This window comes from Cavia porcellus, unplaced genomic scaffold (genome assembly GCF_034190915.1).
Source record: "Cavia porcellus strain 051 isolate PalLab524CR breed Dunkin Hartley unplaced genomic scaffold, mCavPor4.1 scaffold_5, whole genome shotgun sequence".
Lineage (NCBI taxonomy): Eukaryota > Metazoa > Chordata > Mammalia > Rodentia > Caviidae > Cavia > Cavia porcellus.
The window spans coordinates 14204582-14218095 of NW_026947488.1; the positions used below are offsets into that span (position 1 = coordinate 14204582).

General features: G+C 56.6%; 1 protein-coding gene and 1 long non-coding RNA gene across 8 annotated transcripts in view; one reads left to right on the forward strand and one right to left on the reverse strand.

The window, feature by feature from the left end:
- The window catches only part of Sulf2 (sulfatase 2), a 94343-nt gene that overhangs the window by 32470 nt on the left and 48359 nt on the right, over positions 1–13514 (forward strand). For all 7 annotated transcript variants that reach the window (XM_003467712.5, XM_013150402.2, XM_013150403.2 and 4 more), the window contains exon 3: positions 4921–5160. In XM_003467712.5, the coding sequence (XP_003467760.3) occupies positions 4921–5160 (240 nt within the window). The remainder of the gene's footprint in view (positions 1–4920; positions 5161–13514) is intronic.
- LOC134475985 (uncharacterized) lies at positions 8145–9484 on the reverse strand. The gene is made up of 2 exons (XR_010047352.1): positions 9418–9484; positions 8145–8800 (listed from the first exon to the last, which is right to left on the reverse strand). It is a non-coding gene; the product is annotated as an uncharacterized LOC134475985 (long non-coding RNA).

Sequence of the window (13514 nt, forward strand, 5' to 3'; positions counted from 1 at the left end):
ATTTACAGAAAACACAGAAACCATCTCTGACTAGGTACTGACCAGGAGCAGTGCCACCTGTGCCATAAGTGGGGCCACGGTGTGCACCCGCTCCTGGCAGCAGCTGGCCTAGTGCAGGAAGTGCCCTGGGAAGGGCACGGACAGGGTCACTTTTTGAATCTTGAAAGTCCCCAGCACCTGCTGAGTCCCCACAGAGCCCGGGGTTCTGACTCGGGCCGTTAGAAGAGCCAGTCAGGCTGGGGGTGCAGCTCAGTTGCTAGCGTGCAAGGTCCTGGCAGAGTGCCCAAGAGGTGTCAGGATGACCTCAGCCCTGGCCCAGGCTGGTGAGGAGGTTTGGTCACAGAAAGAAAGCAGGCTTGTTTTTGCCTGCATGTCCCCAGATTTATGTTGGACACAGTAAGTTTGGCTTGGCTGGCATGGCTTTGTTTGAAATATTGAGAAGTGGCTTTTTGATTTCTCCATGGCTGCATCTGCCAGGCCCTCCCTGCCACCAGAGCTGGCATCCGCATAAGGGCAGGGGCTGGCCGGGAGATGAAGTCATATGTTCCCACGTTATGGGTGTGGATTTACAGTGCCTGGTCACTGTCCCCGAGGGTAGCCTCGGCACATCATGCTGCCTGTGCACAGATGCCCCTGTCACTGGGCTTGGAAGAACTCTACTTGTGTGGCAGAGTGACACAGCCATCCTCGGCTGGCTGACCGGAGCAGGGCATGTACACCAAGCAGACACTCGGGGTGCTGCCAGCCAGGGCAGTGAGGCGCTTCCCACATGGGGAGAAGCAGGACGAAGTGCTTTAAGACCCGGGTTTTAAACCCATTTTTAAAAAATGCAGGGCTGGGGATATAGCTCAGTGGCACAGCGCCTGCCCAGCAAGTGTGAGGTTGTGAGTTCAATTCTCCAAAAAATAAATGCAAGGCTGTCACCCCAGCGACTCAGGAGGCTGAGGCAGGAAAATAGCCAGTTCAGGCAATTTAGCAGACTGTCTCAAAACGAAAGGGGCAGGGTGCAGCGTGGTGGCAGAATGCTTGCCTAGCACACGTGAGGTCCTTGGGTCAATCCTGAGTATCTAAAACCCAGCAGTTCCACAGCCTCTTCTCATCTGTACAGCATTCGGGGTGCCATCTCCCCAACATTCTTCACCAGGTAGTAGCGTGGCCTGCATTTCTGGAGAAGGCCTGGCCGGTGGGTGAGGAGCTGGTGTGTGTCCTTGCTACAATCTAGGGACAGTGGCACGCTGAGCAGCTGTCTGTCACTTGCTCCTTTCTTTCCCCCATGGCTCGGGAGCTGGAGGCAAAGGGGTTCATTTTGCCTGGCGTGCCCAGAATTCATGCATGCAAGAGATGTTTATTGAGCACCTACTGTGTGCCTGGCACTGTTCCAGGCACTGAGGCAAGTGCAGTGGAGCAGGCAGGGTCCGTAATCCTGGGCCGCAGAGCACTGACATTCTGGGGAGCAGGGGCAGACCGAATAAGGTAAATCCGTGAAGGTGTAACAGCGTGTTGGAAGTGAGCACCGAGCTGACACAAGGAAGGAGGCTGTCAGTGAGGGTGGGGAGGAAAATTTTGCACTTGGTGGTCAAGAGAGCTGTCACCACCAGGAGAGCCTGTGCGTGGGGACCAGGGCAGTGGGCAGCTGCGTGGTCACAGGAAAGGCGCTGCTGCAGGAGGGACAGCAGGGCACAGGGGCCTGGACAGAAGAGAGACCCTGTGGCTGCAGCGTGGGTGGAAGAGCCTCATTTGGGAGACGGGATGATCACCTGCAGGGAGGAGGGGACCAGGTCTGATCGCCGGTGTCCGTACGGAGACAGTGCCGGGCTCAGCTGACAGGGTTCATATGGGAACTCAAGGAGTAGCCACGGTCAGTGCCCAGAAAACTGAAGGACAGAGGAGAGGCTTCGAGAGGCGCAGAGGGCACAGTGGCCTCCGGGGCTTGTGAGGGGGTGGCACTCCGGAGCCCTTAGATAGCAGTGGACATCCAGAGTAGACTGCCAGGGGCTGGCCACTGTCTCCTGCTTCCCCCTCACCAGGCCACCTAGACTGGGTTGGCTTTGTTAAGTCAGTGTAATTGTTGCTTTAAAATTTTTTTTCTTTACTTCTTTAAAGGACAAAGTAGGAGCCCTAAGTAGGAGGAAATTAAGCCAAGCGGTGACATCTGAGCTGAGGCAGCCACTTGCCTGGGGCTCAGGCTGCAGCTGGCCATTTCCCTCCCTCGAGGTCATCAGGTGGAGGGACAGGGAATCCTTCTCACACCACGGCTGACCAGGGTGTTTAGCGCTGGGACTCTGAGTGCCCAGCTACAGTCACCTCTGGGTCACCAAGCACGCTTCCTGGGCCTCACTGAAGCCCAACCAGGAGCACAGGGACTTCTGCGCAGTTCCATGGGACGTGGTCACTGCTCCTGCGTGGTGAACCTGGACCACCTGTGAGCATGGATCTCAGGGCCCACCACCTCCGTGGGCCGAGCCAGCTTCGGAGACTGCCCTCCTGGCATGTAGCTCCACCCGAGACTCAACAGCCTGAGTTCTAGTCTCTCTTCTATATTCCCCTGGAGAGTTAAGGACAATGTGTCTTATACTCTGCAATAAACAGCATGATTGACACGTGATGCCGCCCTCCTCCCCGGGGATAAGTCGGAGCTGTCCCAATGCCTGGCCGCATCAGGAGGTTGTAGCACCGGCCCTCTGGGGTTGGTATGGAGCTGCAGGGAGTGCTGGGGAGCGTGGCCAAGCAGAGAGCACACGATCTGATCACTGCAGTGGCCAAGTTTTAGAAGTCCCCTGTGCAGGACACTAACCCCCATGTGCCTGTCTGTGGCACCTGCTTGGGCTCTGTGTTATGTGGAAACCCAGGTTGATGAGGCCGTCTTGTATTTGTGAAGTTGGCAGATGTTTGTTGAGGGCCCACTGGGTGCTGGCAGCCTGCTGGGTTGGCCGTGTATTGGTGAAGGAAGTGGGCGGCTCCCAGCTGCCGGAGCTGCGCCAGGGACCTGCAGCCCGTGTGGCCCCGGAGCCTCCTGGCCGAGGCCACCAGTGGGGTCCCCTGGAGGGAACCGGCTTTGTGTCATGAATTGGGCAGAAATCCACAAGTCACTGCACAGCACAAACAGCCGTCATCAAGGCCACACGTCCTCCTGAGAAACCTCCAGGGCTCCTGCCAGAAGTGAGGGTCCCTCTGCAGGGGAGAGGGGGCTTCAGGGGGGCCCCTGGCCAGCCAGCGCCAACCGAGCTTAGGCACAAAGGGGCCCAGCGGGGCTCACCAGCCTTGGGCTGTCCTTCAGCTTCTGCCAAGCAGCAGCAGCCTGTAATGGGGACATGAAGCCCTCCGCCAGCCCCGCTGCAGGGAACCAGGCCCAGCTGGCACGCACTCACGCTCAAGGTGATCGCAGCAGAGGTCGGGGCGGGACGGAAGTGAGCCGATGGGGCGCCTCCAGCTCAGGAGGTCCGTGGAGGGGACTCGGGCGTGAGTGAGAGCTGCCAGCCAGCAGGTCTCAGGGAGAGGACCAGGCAGGCCCAGGACCCTCGGGCAGGGCTGAGCCTGGGGCGCTTGGGACACAGGAGGGCTGTCTAGGCCAACAGTGAGCACGGTGAGGCCGGAGGAAGGAGCTCGGGCTTACCCCAGCGCTGCTGGACACCTGCACACATGGAGGAGCTAGAAGAGATACAATCTGTCCGCCCGGGAAGCTAGGCTGTTTCCTTCCCTGTCTTCCCTGCAGAGATGGGGTGAAGGAGCCCATAAATCTCCTTTCCTTTCTTCACCCCGAGGGCCAGGCCGAGGTGGGCTTGTTCCTTGTTTCCCTGTCTCTAGGGAGTTGCTATGGGACGGTGATGGCGGCTGTCAGCCAAGAACCTCGCACGCTGGTGGACCCCGCATGGGTTTCCTACCGCGTCCTAACAAATTACTGCAAACCGGGTGGCTTAAAAGAGACATTTGCTCAGTCGAGGTGCCAGCAGGTTGTGCTCCCTCTGAAGCCCAGGGGCGGGTCCTCCCTGCTCTGCCAGGCTCCGGACTGGTCATATCCATGACGGGGAGAACGCTAAAAACAGCCAGGCGAAGGAGGGAACCAGGCTGGCCCTAGAAGCGAGGAAAAGCATTTCTGTGACGCATTTCACTGGATGTCAGCGTTTGTACTTAGTCATTATAGGGGCACCCAACCCAGCACCCTCCTGTACACCCCTCTTCACGCTGTTGAGCCTCCTGTGTGACACACACTGGCAGTGCCACCTGCAGCAATCAGCAGGCACACGGGCGGTGCCAGCACACAGAGCAGCTCCCCACACCTCCATCTCCTCCCTCCCGTGAAGCCTCACCTGCACAGGCATGGAGGAGACAGCTACCTGGGGTAGACCATTAAGTCATAATAACTTGTGCTCCCATAGATGGACGCCCCAAGAGAAGCCGGAGTCAGGGTGACCCCAAGGGGCTCCCTGCGGAGGTGCAGCTTGACTAGGGGTTAGATTTGGGGGGACATGGAAGCGGGTTCCAAGTGGGTGAAGCAGACAGTGCAACTGGTGCCAAGCATTTCAGCTAAGACTGGGAGAGGGCTACCCCCGGGTGCCGTGACCAGATGTCAGTAGGTGGGGACACTTCTTGGGAAAGTTTCAAACAAAACAAAGTATAATCTTCCCTCCATTTACATGGTGCTGGCTTTCCAGAAATATCACTGTCCACCCAGCAAAAAACACATGCTGTTTATGTTGTAAAACAGTTTGAGTCTAGGCTTAGATGATTTTAAAACAGCTTTTTACCTGCACGGACAGGAATGTCCAGTGGCACAGGGGACCAGAGTGTTCCCAGACTCTGCAGGACTCTCCCGACTACCCCGTCCAGCTGTCCAGATGCGCCTGCTGCGGGCGCGGGGTGAGGATGGAGGGGTCGCACCCCAACCCCACCCCCTCACCTGCCCTGTGTTGCTGGTTGCAGGCTCCATGCAGGTGATGAACAAGACGCGGCGCATCATGGAGCAGGGCGGGGCGCACTTCGTCAACGCCTTCGTGACCACGCCCATGTGCTGCCCCTCGCGCTCCTCCATCCTCACCGGCAAGTACGTCCACAACCACAACACCTACACCAACAACGAGAACTGCTCCTCGCCCTCCTGGCAGGCGCAGCACGAGAGCCGCACCTTCGCCGTGTACCTCAACAGCACGGGCTACCGCACGGGTGAGTCGGCAGGGCCCGAGGGCCAGGCGGACGGTCATCTCTCCTGTCCTTTTTCTATGGTGCTCGCTGGGGCTGCACACAGTAAGCTAGTGCAATTCCAGCCCTTTTTATTTTTGTGTGGGGAGATGAGAAAAGAGATTTGTCTGCAGTGACCTTCTCAAAGAAATTTGCATTCCAAAAAAGGGGAGTCGATTTAAATATAGATGAGGTTACAGGGCGGCCACAGTTGCCACGCTGGAGTTTGTGTTTTCTGTGAACTCACTGAATCCAGGGGACTGCTTTATTGGCTCAGACCATCAGCAGGAAGAAGGTTCCAGAACACTGAGGTAGTCGTTGGAGAGGAGCAGGTTGAGGACTGGCCTGCCTGCGTGGGGTGACCAGGGTGGCGCAGAAGCCGCTGTGGCAGGGAACCTCTTTCTCGTCCGTGCCAACCCGGGTGCAGCTACATCCGGCCTTCCTGCTTGTCACCCTGCAGGGTTACTAGGGTGGCTTCCCAAGGCTTCTGTCAGGCTGGCTGCTGAGATGGAGACGCACGTATTACTGTAGAATCCCTTCCTCCGGCACCATTGCAAAATCCTCCAATTCAGTTCCTTCAAATAGCTTAAATAAAAATATATAAATACTCCCCACCTTGAGCAGGAAGCTCAGGCAGCTGTAAAACCAGATATTGATGCTCTAATGTTGCAACCTGGAAAGGTACGGCCAAGTGCCAAGGTGTTACTGGGGTGGGAGGGCTGTGAGGGAAGACAGTGCCTCCTTCAGCTGAGCCTGCGGCTCTGATGCTGCACAGGGTCCTGTCGGACCCCCGGCATGGGCTGTCGGGGCCCTCAGGAAGGGCACCACCTGGGCTGGAGCTGCTGGTTTCCGGAATCACCTCCAAAGTGGACCCCGCTGCGGGAACTAGGAAGGGCTCACTCCTCACACAGGTCCCGGGAGTCCGACCTGCGTGCCGCTGCTCTCTGGGTTCCTGTGCACAGCCAGGGGTGGCCAGCTCACTGTGGGCCACCCCGGCAAATGGCTGCAGGGGCCTGGGTGTCCCTGGTGAACGCAGGGACACAGCAGAGGCTCGAGCCCTTGCTGAAGGGGGCGTGTACTAGTCGGGTCCAGAGTGACAGCCCTGTGCTTGGGGTTGCTAACCTCTGCATTATGTTTACATTTAAAATCTTAGTGGAAATATCCTAACTTTTTTAAATGTTGGCAGAACCCGGGTTTTTTTAAACTCATGCTGTGGGCCAGAGAAAATATGCCAGGGGCCCGAGTGCCTCACATACCCCCTTTACCACCTCTGGCTGAAAGGCGCACCCCAAAACCTCCAGCTTTAGGTGCCAGTGGAGCAGGAAGGCCCCTAAAAGTGTGCATCTGTACCAGCCCCTCATTTGCTGGCCAGGGCAGCCCGCACCCCTCAAGGGATTGGGCCGTACCTGTGGCACAATCAGAACAGAAACAAGGACTCAGGCCTCTCGTGACCTTTGGGGGAACTTTGGGGGGCCTGGTGTTTCACAGCCACACAGGTGAGACAAAAAAGGAAGGACCTCAAGAATAAAATTGGTCTCCCAGACTTTGTTCTTGGATTGATACAAATCACCAAAAAGCTGCAAACTGCTCGTAACCCACTTGGCTTGATTCTACCTGCAGTAGAAACAGGAGCCCAGTCAGTACCAAAGGTACACAGCCAGCTACAGCACATTTCCTGTCACGCTGCCGCTGAGAATTGTATTCATTGTACTTAGAATGTCGCTCAGTGTGGGGGTTTTCTAGAGTTTCTAGAACTCAGAATGTTTACTGCAATGAACTGATGCACTCCTGATGATTAAGTAACAAGAATTATAAACGTTTATGCTTTCCCTGTTACCCTGGCAGCTAGGAAGCTCAATCTGAGTTTCACTTAAGTTGTTATTCACAGTGAAAACATTGTAACTGCGTATTAAATGTCTATGCTGATCAGCATCTACTGACTGAGAAAATGAGGAAACCAAACCATGAATTCAGGGTCCTTTTCAGATTGATCTGTATGGCACAGTCAGGTTACACTGCGAATCCCCCAAGGACAGAAAGTCCTTTGTTCCTGCTGAGTCTTAGGCTGTATTACACCCTATATCGGTGATGGCGAACCTTGTAGAGCCTTCAGTGATTACAAACAGCCCGCTGTGGTGCCGAAAGTTCACCTGTATCCATGTGGGCCTCTGTGGAAGTCAATCACCTTGGCGTTAAGTTGGGCTGTGTGTGAGACCCACCATATCTGCTGTTTGTCCCTCTCTGTTAAACTCCCATGCTGCCTCGGGGGCCCTGCTCCGTGAATTGGTCCAAGCCTCACTCTTATTTCTCTTCTCATTGGTGAGAATCCAGTCACATGGCCACGTATGGCTGCAAAGAAGCCTGGGAAATGTCATTATTCTGGCTGTCATTTTCCCAGCCGATACGATTTTACTTTGCGATCAGAAGAAAATGGAGACTGAAGCAAAATTAAGGTCTCCACCCCAGTAACTGATCTCAGTCGCCTGTGCTTTTGCACCCTTAGTACACAGGTGGTCACTGGGACGGAGGGACACTGCCCCGGGAAGATCCCACTCAAGTGGACCGCTGTCTCAGCAGACTGCTTTTTACCGTGCATCAGTCAGGTAGCGGAACTGTGCACCTCTTGCAAACAGCTTCGTGTGAGGTCGCACTGATGCGTCACACAGGTTGACCCTAACGTGGCTAAGGGGTCGATGGAGGAAGTGAACTGACCGTGTGTCCCCTGGGTGGGTGTGATTTGTCCAGCAATCTTAAGCGAGAGCACAGCGGGACACCCTCGCTCTCACTGCTTGGTCGCAGCAAACGTGCTGCAGCCTCGCCCCGCATTTGATGAACTGATCCGTCTCCCCCAGCCGTCCCTGCTCCTTGACGTCCAGCGCTCCCCTGTGAGGAGCTCGGTTACCTCCTGCTCCCCTGCAGCAGCCTCTGCCTCACCTACCTCCCACACCAGGTTATTATTCACCAGCAGATTTGCATGTGTTTCGAGCTGTCCTCCAGCATCACTTTAATTAATTTAACAAAACCCTGCATCTTTTAAAAGATTAGCAAGTTCATTTTGCAATCGGCTTGCTTCGCGCTCCCCGTGCTTGCAGCAGAAGGTGGCAGAGGATGAAGCGGGAGGTGCCGCGTCTAAGCGGGATAAACAGTAATTTGTTCATGGATATTTCTGGGTCAGGCTTCCTATCATTTCAAGGACTTGTGTCACAGATAGGGACACCTTGGGGAGATAAATGGCATCCTCAGATTTTCTAAAATGTCCTTAGTCAGCCCCAGCCCATCTCAGCAGCAGGTGAGGGCCCCGCCGCCCCAGCTGCACCAGGTGAACCCACAGGCAGAGTCACGCAGGGCGCGGGGAGGAGGCTGCTCCCTGCCCTCGGCAGGGGCTTAACTGGGTCAGAAAGTGGGTGCTTCTGCTCTCCGGGGTCGGCTTACTGAACTCCGTCACCGGTTACTTGGCTCTCAGGGCTTTGTGGAGATGAATGTGTCACAGCAGCGACAATGATGATTCCACGAGTAGTCACACAAGCTGCCTCCGGCCGGGGTTCAGGTGACAGCACAGTGAGTTGCATGCGTCGAGCAAAGTGTGGGGGCCCGAGCTGCCCCCTCAGTGGTCAGTGAGCTGCAGCTGGACCAAGAGCAGGTGGCACTTCTTAGCCCCTCCCACCACATCCCGTCCCGCCAGGCGTGGGTGAGGATGTGGGGACCGGAAGTCACACACAGTCCTCGGGGTCGCAGGTTGGCCCCCGCCCCCCGCCAAGGGCACTTTGCTCATTTCTGGCAGAGCGGGAAGCGAGCCCCCCTTCCACTCATGGCTCCACTCGGGCTCCGCACCCCCGAGGAGAGACCATTCGGATTCCGATGGCACAGGGGGCAAGGCACCTCCGGCTGTGCCTGCTGTCCCTCAGGTTACCCTTGGGAGAGTAAATGTCCAGGGGTGGCCCAAGGGCCCAGGCTGGTGGCTGGCACTTCCAGGTTCTGTGCTGCCTGGTGTATATTCAGTGAGAGCAGGAGAGCTGCTGTCCCCAGAATGTAAAAGTTGTTCTCCCCCAGTCACTCCAGCCACAGTGGCTCCTTGTTACTGTAACCACATGGGATGCGTGCCTCCCACCCACCTGGGGGCTGCCACGCTTACTCTTCCGTCTCTGGAACCTGCCTGCATCATCTGCACGGCCTGCTCACGCCCCGTCCCCGGTGTGCGCAACAGTGTCCCCCCTGGGGAAGCCACCCCGCAGGGCCCCTCACCTCCTCACTCGCTCTCCTGGCCTGCAGAGCCCTGGACGCTGCCTGACACACACTTGCGTGTTTACTGTCCACTCCCACACTAAGTGACATCTCCCCGCCCCGTTCCTGCTCCCTCTGGCTTCCCTGGCCCTTTCTGTCTCCAGCTGTGTCTCCCACCCACTGAATCGCATGACTGTCTCATTTCTAAGCCACCACCTCCAGGGAAGGAGGGACTGTGTGTTCTGTCCCCTGCCGAGCCCCTGAGCCAAGGACAGTGTCTGCCTGGTAACCAGGGCTCAGTAGGTCTTTGTGGGGAGGGGGGATGTGCGCGCTGTCCTCCGGGAGGCAGCCCCTGCTGCCTTCTGTTCCCCTTTCTCCTCGCCACCCCTCCACCGTCTCTGCCTGTCCCCCTCTTTCTTCTCGGCCTTTCTGCACGCCCAGAGAAGAGAGGACTGAGTTATTCCACTCTGGGCCCTGGTGCAGCTGTCCCTCCCTCCACAAAGGCCGCCTTCTCTCTGCTTGGCTTTCCTCCTGCTCCCGCGCCCTGGGCTTCCTCTCCCCTCGAGTGCTCACACGTGCGCATGCACCCTCGCACACACAACCCCCTTCTTCCCCAGTCCAGCTGCCTCTCGTGCACCCGCCACCTCCGGCCTGTTGGTGTGACAGCGCGGTGTCCCCTTCTGCCCTGGAGTACGTGCTCCTCCAGCAGCAGGGATCCTGGAGGTCTGGGCCTCCACTGGGTCCCACAGCCCCTCGAAGGACGTGGGGTGGCCCAGGCATCCTCGGGAGGCCCCCAACGGCCACTTACACATCTGCTACACTCGGCTTTCAGCCAAACTGGTGAGATTCCGGAGGTCGCTCACCTCCAAGGCCATTTTCCCAGCAAGTGGGACACTCAGGGAGGAGTCAAAATTAGGCTCTGCCTCAAGCTCTTCTGTGATCCTGGGGCCCAGACTTCACCCACTCTGAGCCTCAATCTGCCCCTCTGTGCAGCAGTGCTGTGACACGCATGTGCAAGTCACCCCAGGGCCCACACCCAGGAGGAGAGGTCCCCTGGCAGAGCGCTGGGGTGACATTTCTGTTTGCATTCAGCCAACCCGTCTCCATCTGGGCCCCTGTGTTTTGGTTTCCTGTGGTGACAAATTACCATAAGCTGGGTGACTTATAGCAAAAAACATTTATTCTCACCCAGTTCTGGAAGCCAGGAATCCAACCAAATGCCTTTAGCACTGCACTGTCTGATGGTGTCCAGGGCGAGCCTGTCTAGCCAGGGGCTGTGCCCTGCCACAAGTCTGTAGTCTCTGTCTGTCTCCATGTGGCCTTCTGTCCGAGTCTGTATTTCCCCTGTCATGAGGAAGTGCAGCCCCATCTAACTTGACCACAGAGACCACCGTTCAGCTCGGGTCACTTTGTGGGCAGCTGGTGTGTCTTCGGGTCTGGATGGATACAGGGGGACAGCTCATCCCAGCACAGCAGGACTCTCCCGCCCGTCCCCTGCACAGAGGTTGTGGAGCCTCGGTGTTGGACTAGGGCTGCGGCCTGCAGTCCAGTGGGAACTCGGCCCCCAGCCATACGGGGCCAATCAGTGAGGCCACCCAGCTGATCAGCTCCGTGCAGATTCTCCTTTGCAGCCCTCCTGTCCCTTTGGGAGTCCCCGAAACTGCCTACAAAGTCAAAACAAAAGTGGGGGACAGGCCAGCTGAGATGAGGGATCTAGTCCTTCCTGCTGAGCCGTGAGGAGGTGCCAGCTGGGACTCCTGGAACATTCTGGAAGGGGTTAGGCTAGAGCCAGACAGCCGGCACGGTTGCCAGGAACCACGGGGAGCCATTTAAATTAATTAAACTTAAATTAAAATTTCAGTTTTCAGGACACACAAGCCAGCTTAGGAGTGCTTAGTAGACGCATGGGCCAGGGGTGGGCGGAGCAGAGGCAGGATGTGTCCATCGTGGCCGGGAGGTGGGTGGCATGTAAATGACCACAGTGATAAAACGGTGGTCACTGCGGAGCTGCTGCCCATCCGAGAGCAGTGCCAGGGCCTCCACAGGCCTCGGTCAGCCCTGTGAGGTGGGCGTGCCCCCCACAGCCAGCACCTCTGTCTGTCCGTCTGTCTGTCCTCCCCAACCTTCCCGATTGCTCCTGCATCACACTGCGGTCCCAGGGTCAGGGAGCCCCATGCTTTTCCAGCACTGACCCATCCTGTCCCACCCTGGCATGGGCAGTGAGCCACCTAGGGGCTCAGGAGAAGGTTCAAGGGGGTTCTGCAAAGGCAGGGAGGGAGTCAGCACCCCTAGTGTCTGCCCTCGCCGTCAGCCTGTCCATCCTGGGGGTGCTGAGTTCGGATGGGCAGGCCAGGTAGGGAGGGACCTAGGCTTCACCTGTGGACCGGTAACTGTGCTTTTCAGAAATAAATGTCTAAAAACACCACACAGGCCCACCTGGCTGTGGGTTAGGCCCCAGGTCACTGGGTGAAAGCTTTGTTCTAACTGGCGGCTCTGGAGGGAGCACAGTGCCCCCTACTGGGTAAAAATCTATGCAAGCATTGCTGGTGGTGGTACAGGCTTGGGTACAGCTGGGCTCCTGGGAACAGGGCCCGGACTCCGGTGCCCTCCTCTGCCCAGAGAGCCCTCAGAGCTCCAAGATGCCTTGTCTCCCGCGTGGCTTCTGGATTTCAGACTAGACCATTCCTGGGTGGGGTTATTTCCTGTGTGTTGATACCCACCTAAGCCTATTTTGGACATAAATCCTGACAGCTTCTTGCAGTTTTAATATGCCCTGACTTTCCCAGAATGAACGTGATAAGGAGATGGGCGGAATATTATAATTGCATGCAGAACTTTTCCAGGAGTTATTCCTTCTTTTTGAAAATCCCGTCCCTGATGGCAGTGACACGGGAAGGATTTGAATTGCAAATGCGGCTCCCTCGCCCACCCTCCGCGTCTGTGACTGCACCCTTGCGGGCTTCGAGTCTAGGTACAGGCGTCTGCCTTGATGGATGTGCTTGAGAAATTTCATACTGAAATTTTCCTTCATTATAAATTGCTTTCCTTTTCTTTTTCTTGTAGATTGCAGTTAGTGATATATATATATATTTTTGTGAAGATGTGCAGAGGTAGCTTTTGTTACCCCTAAATTTCCCTTCAGGAAAATAAGGGAGCCTTACAAGACTTTTGTCACAGAAGTGGGACATCCATCTAAAGGCACTGAGAACAGCGCTTTGAAGGATCAGGTTGGTGTCAGATTCCTCCGTGGTGATAATTAAATATCCACCGATTGGCCAGCTCTTCCGGCCATTCCCACCTTGTTCTGAGGGTCTCCTGTGAATTTTCCCTCCCTCCTCTGTCCGCAGCACTTTAAAGGGGGCAGCAAAAAAAAAAAAAAAAAAAAAAAATTTTCTGACCCATCTTATTCCGATGGTGGATGGTGACAGCCTGTGGATGGGAGCCTCCCTGCCCAGCTTGTGAGCGTCCCTGTCCTCCTGGGCTGGAGCTGCCTGCCCCTCCCAGGTAGCAGCCAGGCAGCTGCCCTCTGTGCCACCTTCGCAGATGCTCGGCCTGGGCTTGCTGCCGCCTGGCTCTGGGGCCTCAGGTCGTCTGCACCCAGCCTGGCTGCACAGCAACAGTCCCTCCAGGAGCAGGCAGGTGGAGCTTAGAAAGGGCACGACAAGGGACAGGCCTGAGCCCCTGCCCTGGTTATCTGTCCACCTCTGCTTCTCCCCGGAAACAAACCATCCTTCCTCCCCACCGAGCAGCCAGATGGTGCTTTGAAAAAATGAAAATAGAACTATGTCACTCCTGTTTAAAACCCTCCACTGGCTGCCCACTGCTTTTCAAATAAACCCACAACTCCTTGCCTGGCCTTCTTACCTGCCTTTCTGATAGCACTTGGGCTGCCTGGCCTGATGCTGTTCCCCAAACACTGTAAGGCCCATCCTACCCCAGGGCCTTTGCACTTGCGGTTGCCTCCATCTAACTCCCTGTTTACAGTTTCTTGTCACCTTAAGAACTCCCCAGACCGTCCTCCTCTCCCCTGACCTGGCTGTGTCCATCAGCTTGCCCTCCCCAGCCGCTCTCAGTCTGCCACAACACCCTGCTTTTCTCCTGAGCAGTGGCCACCCTCC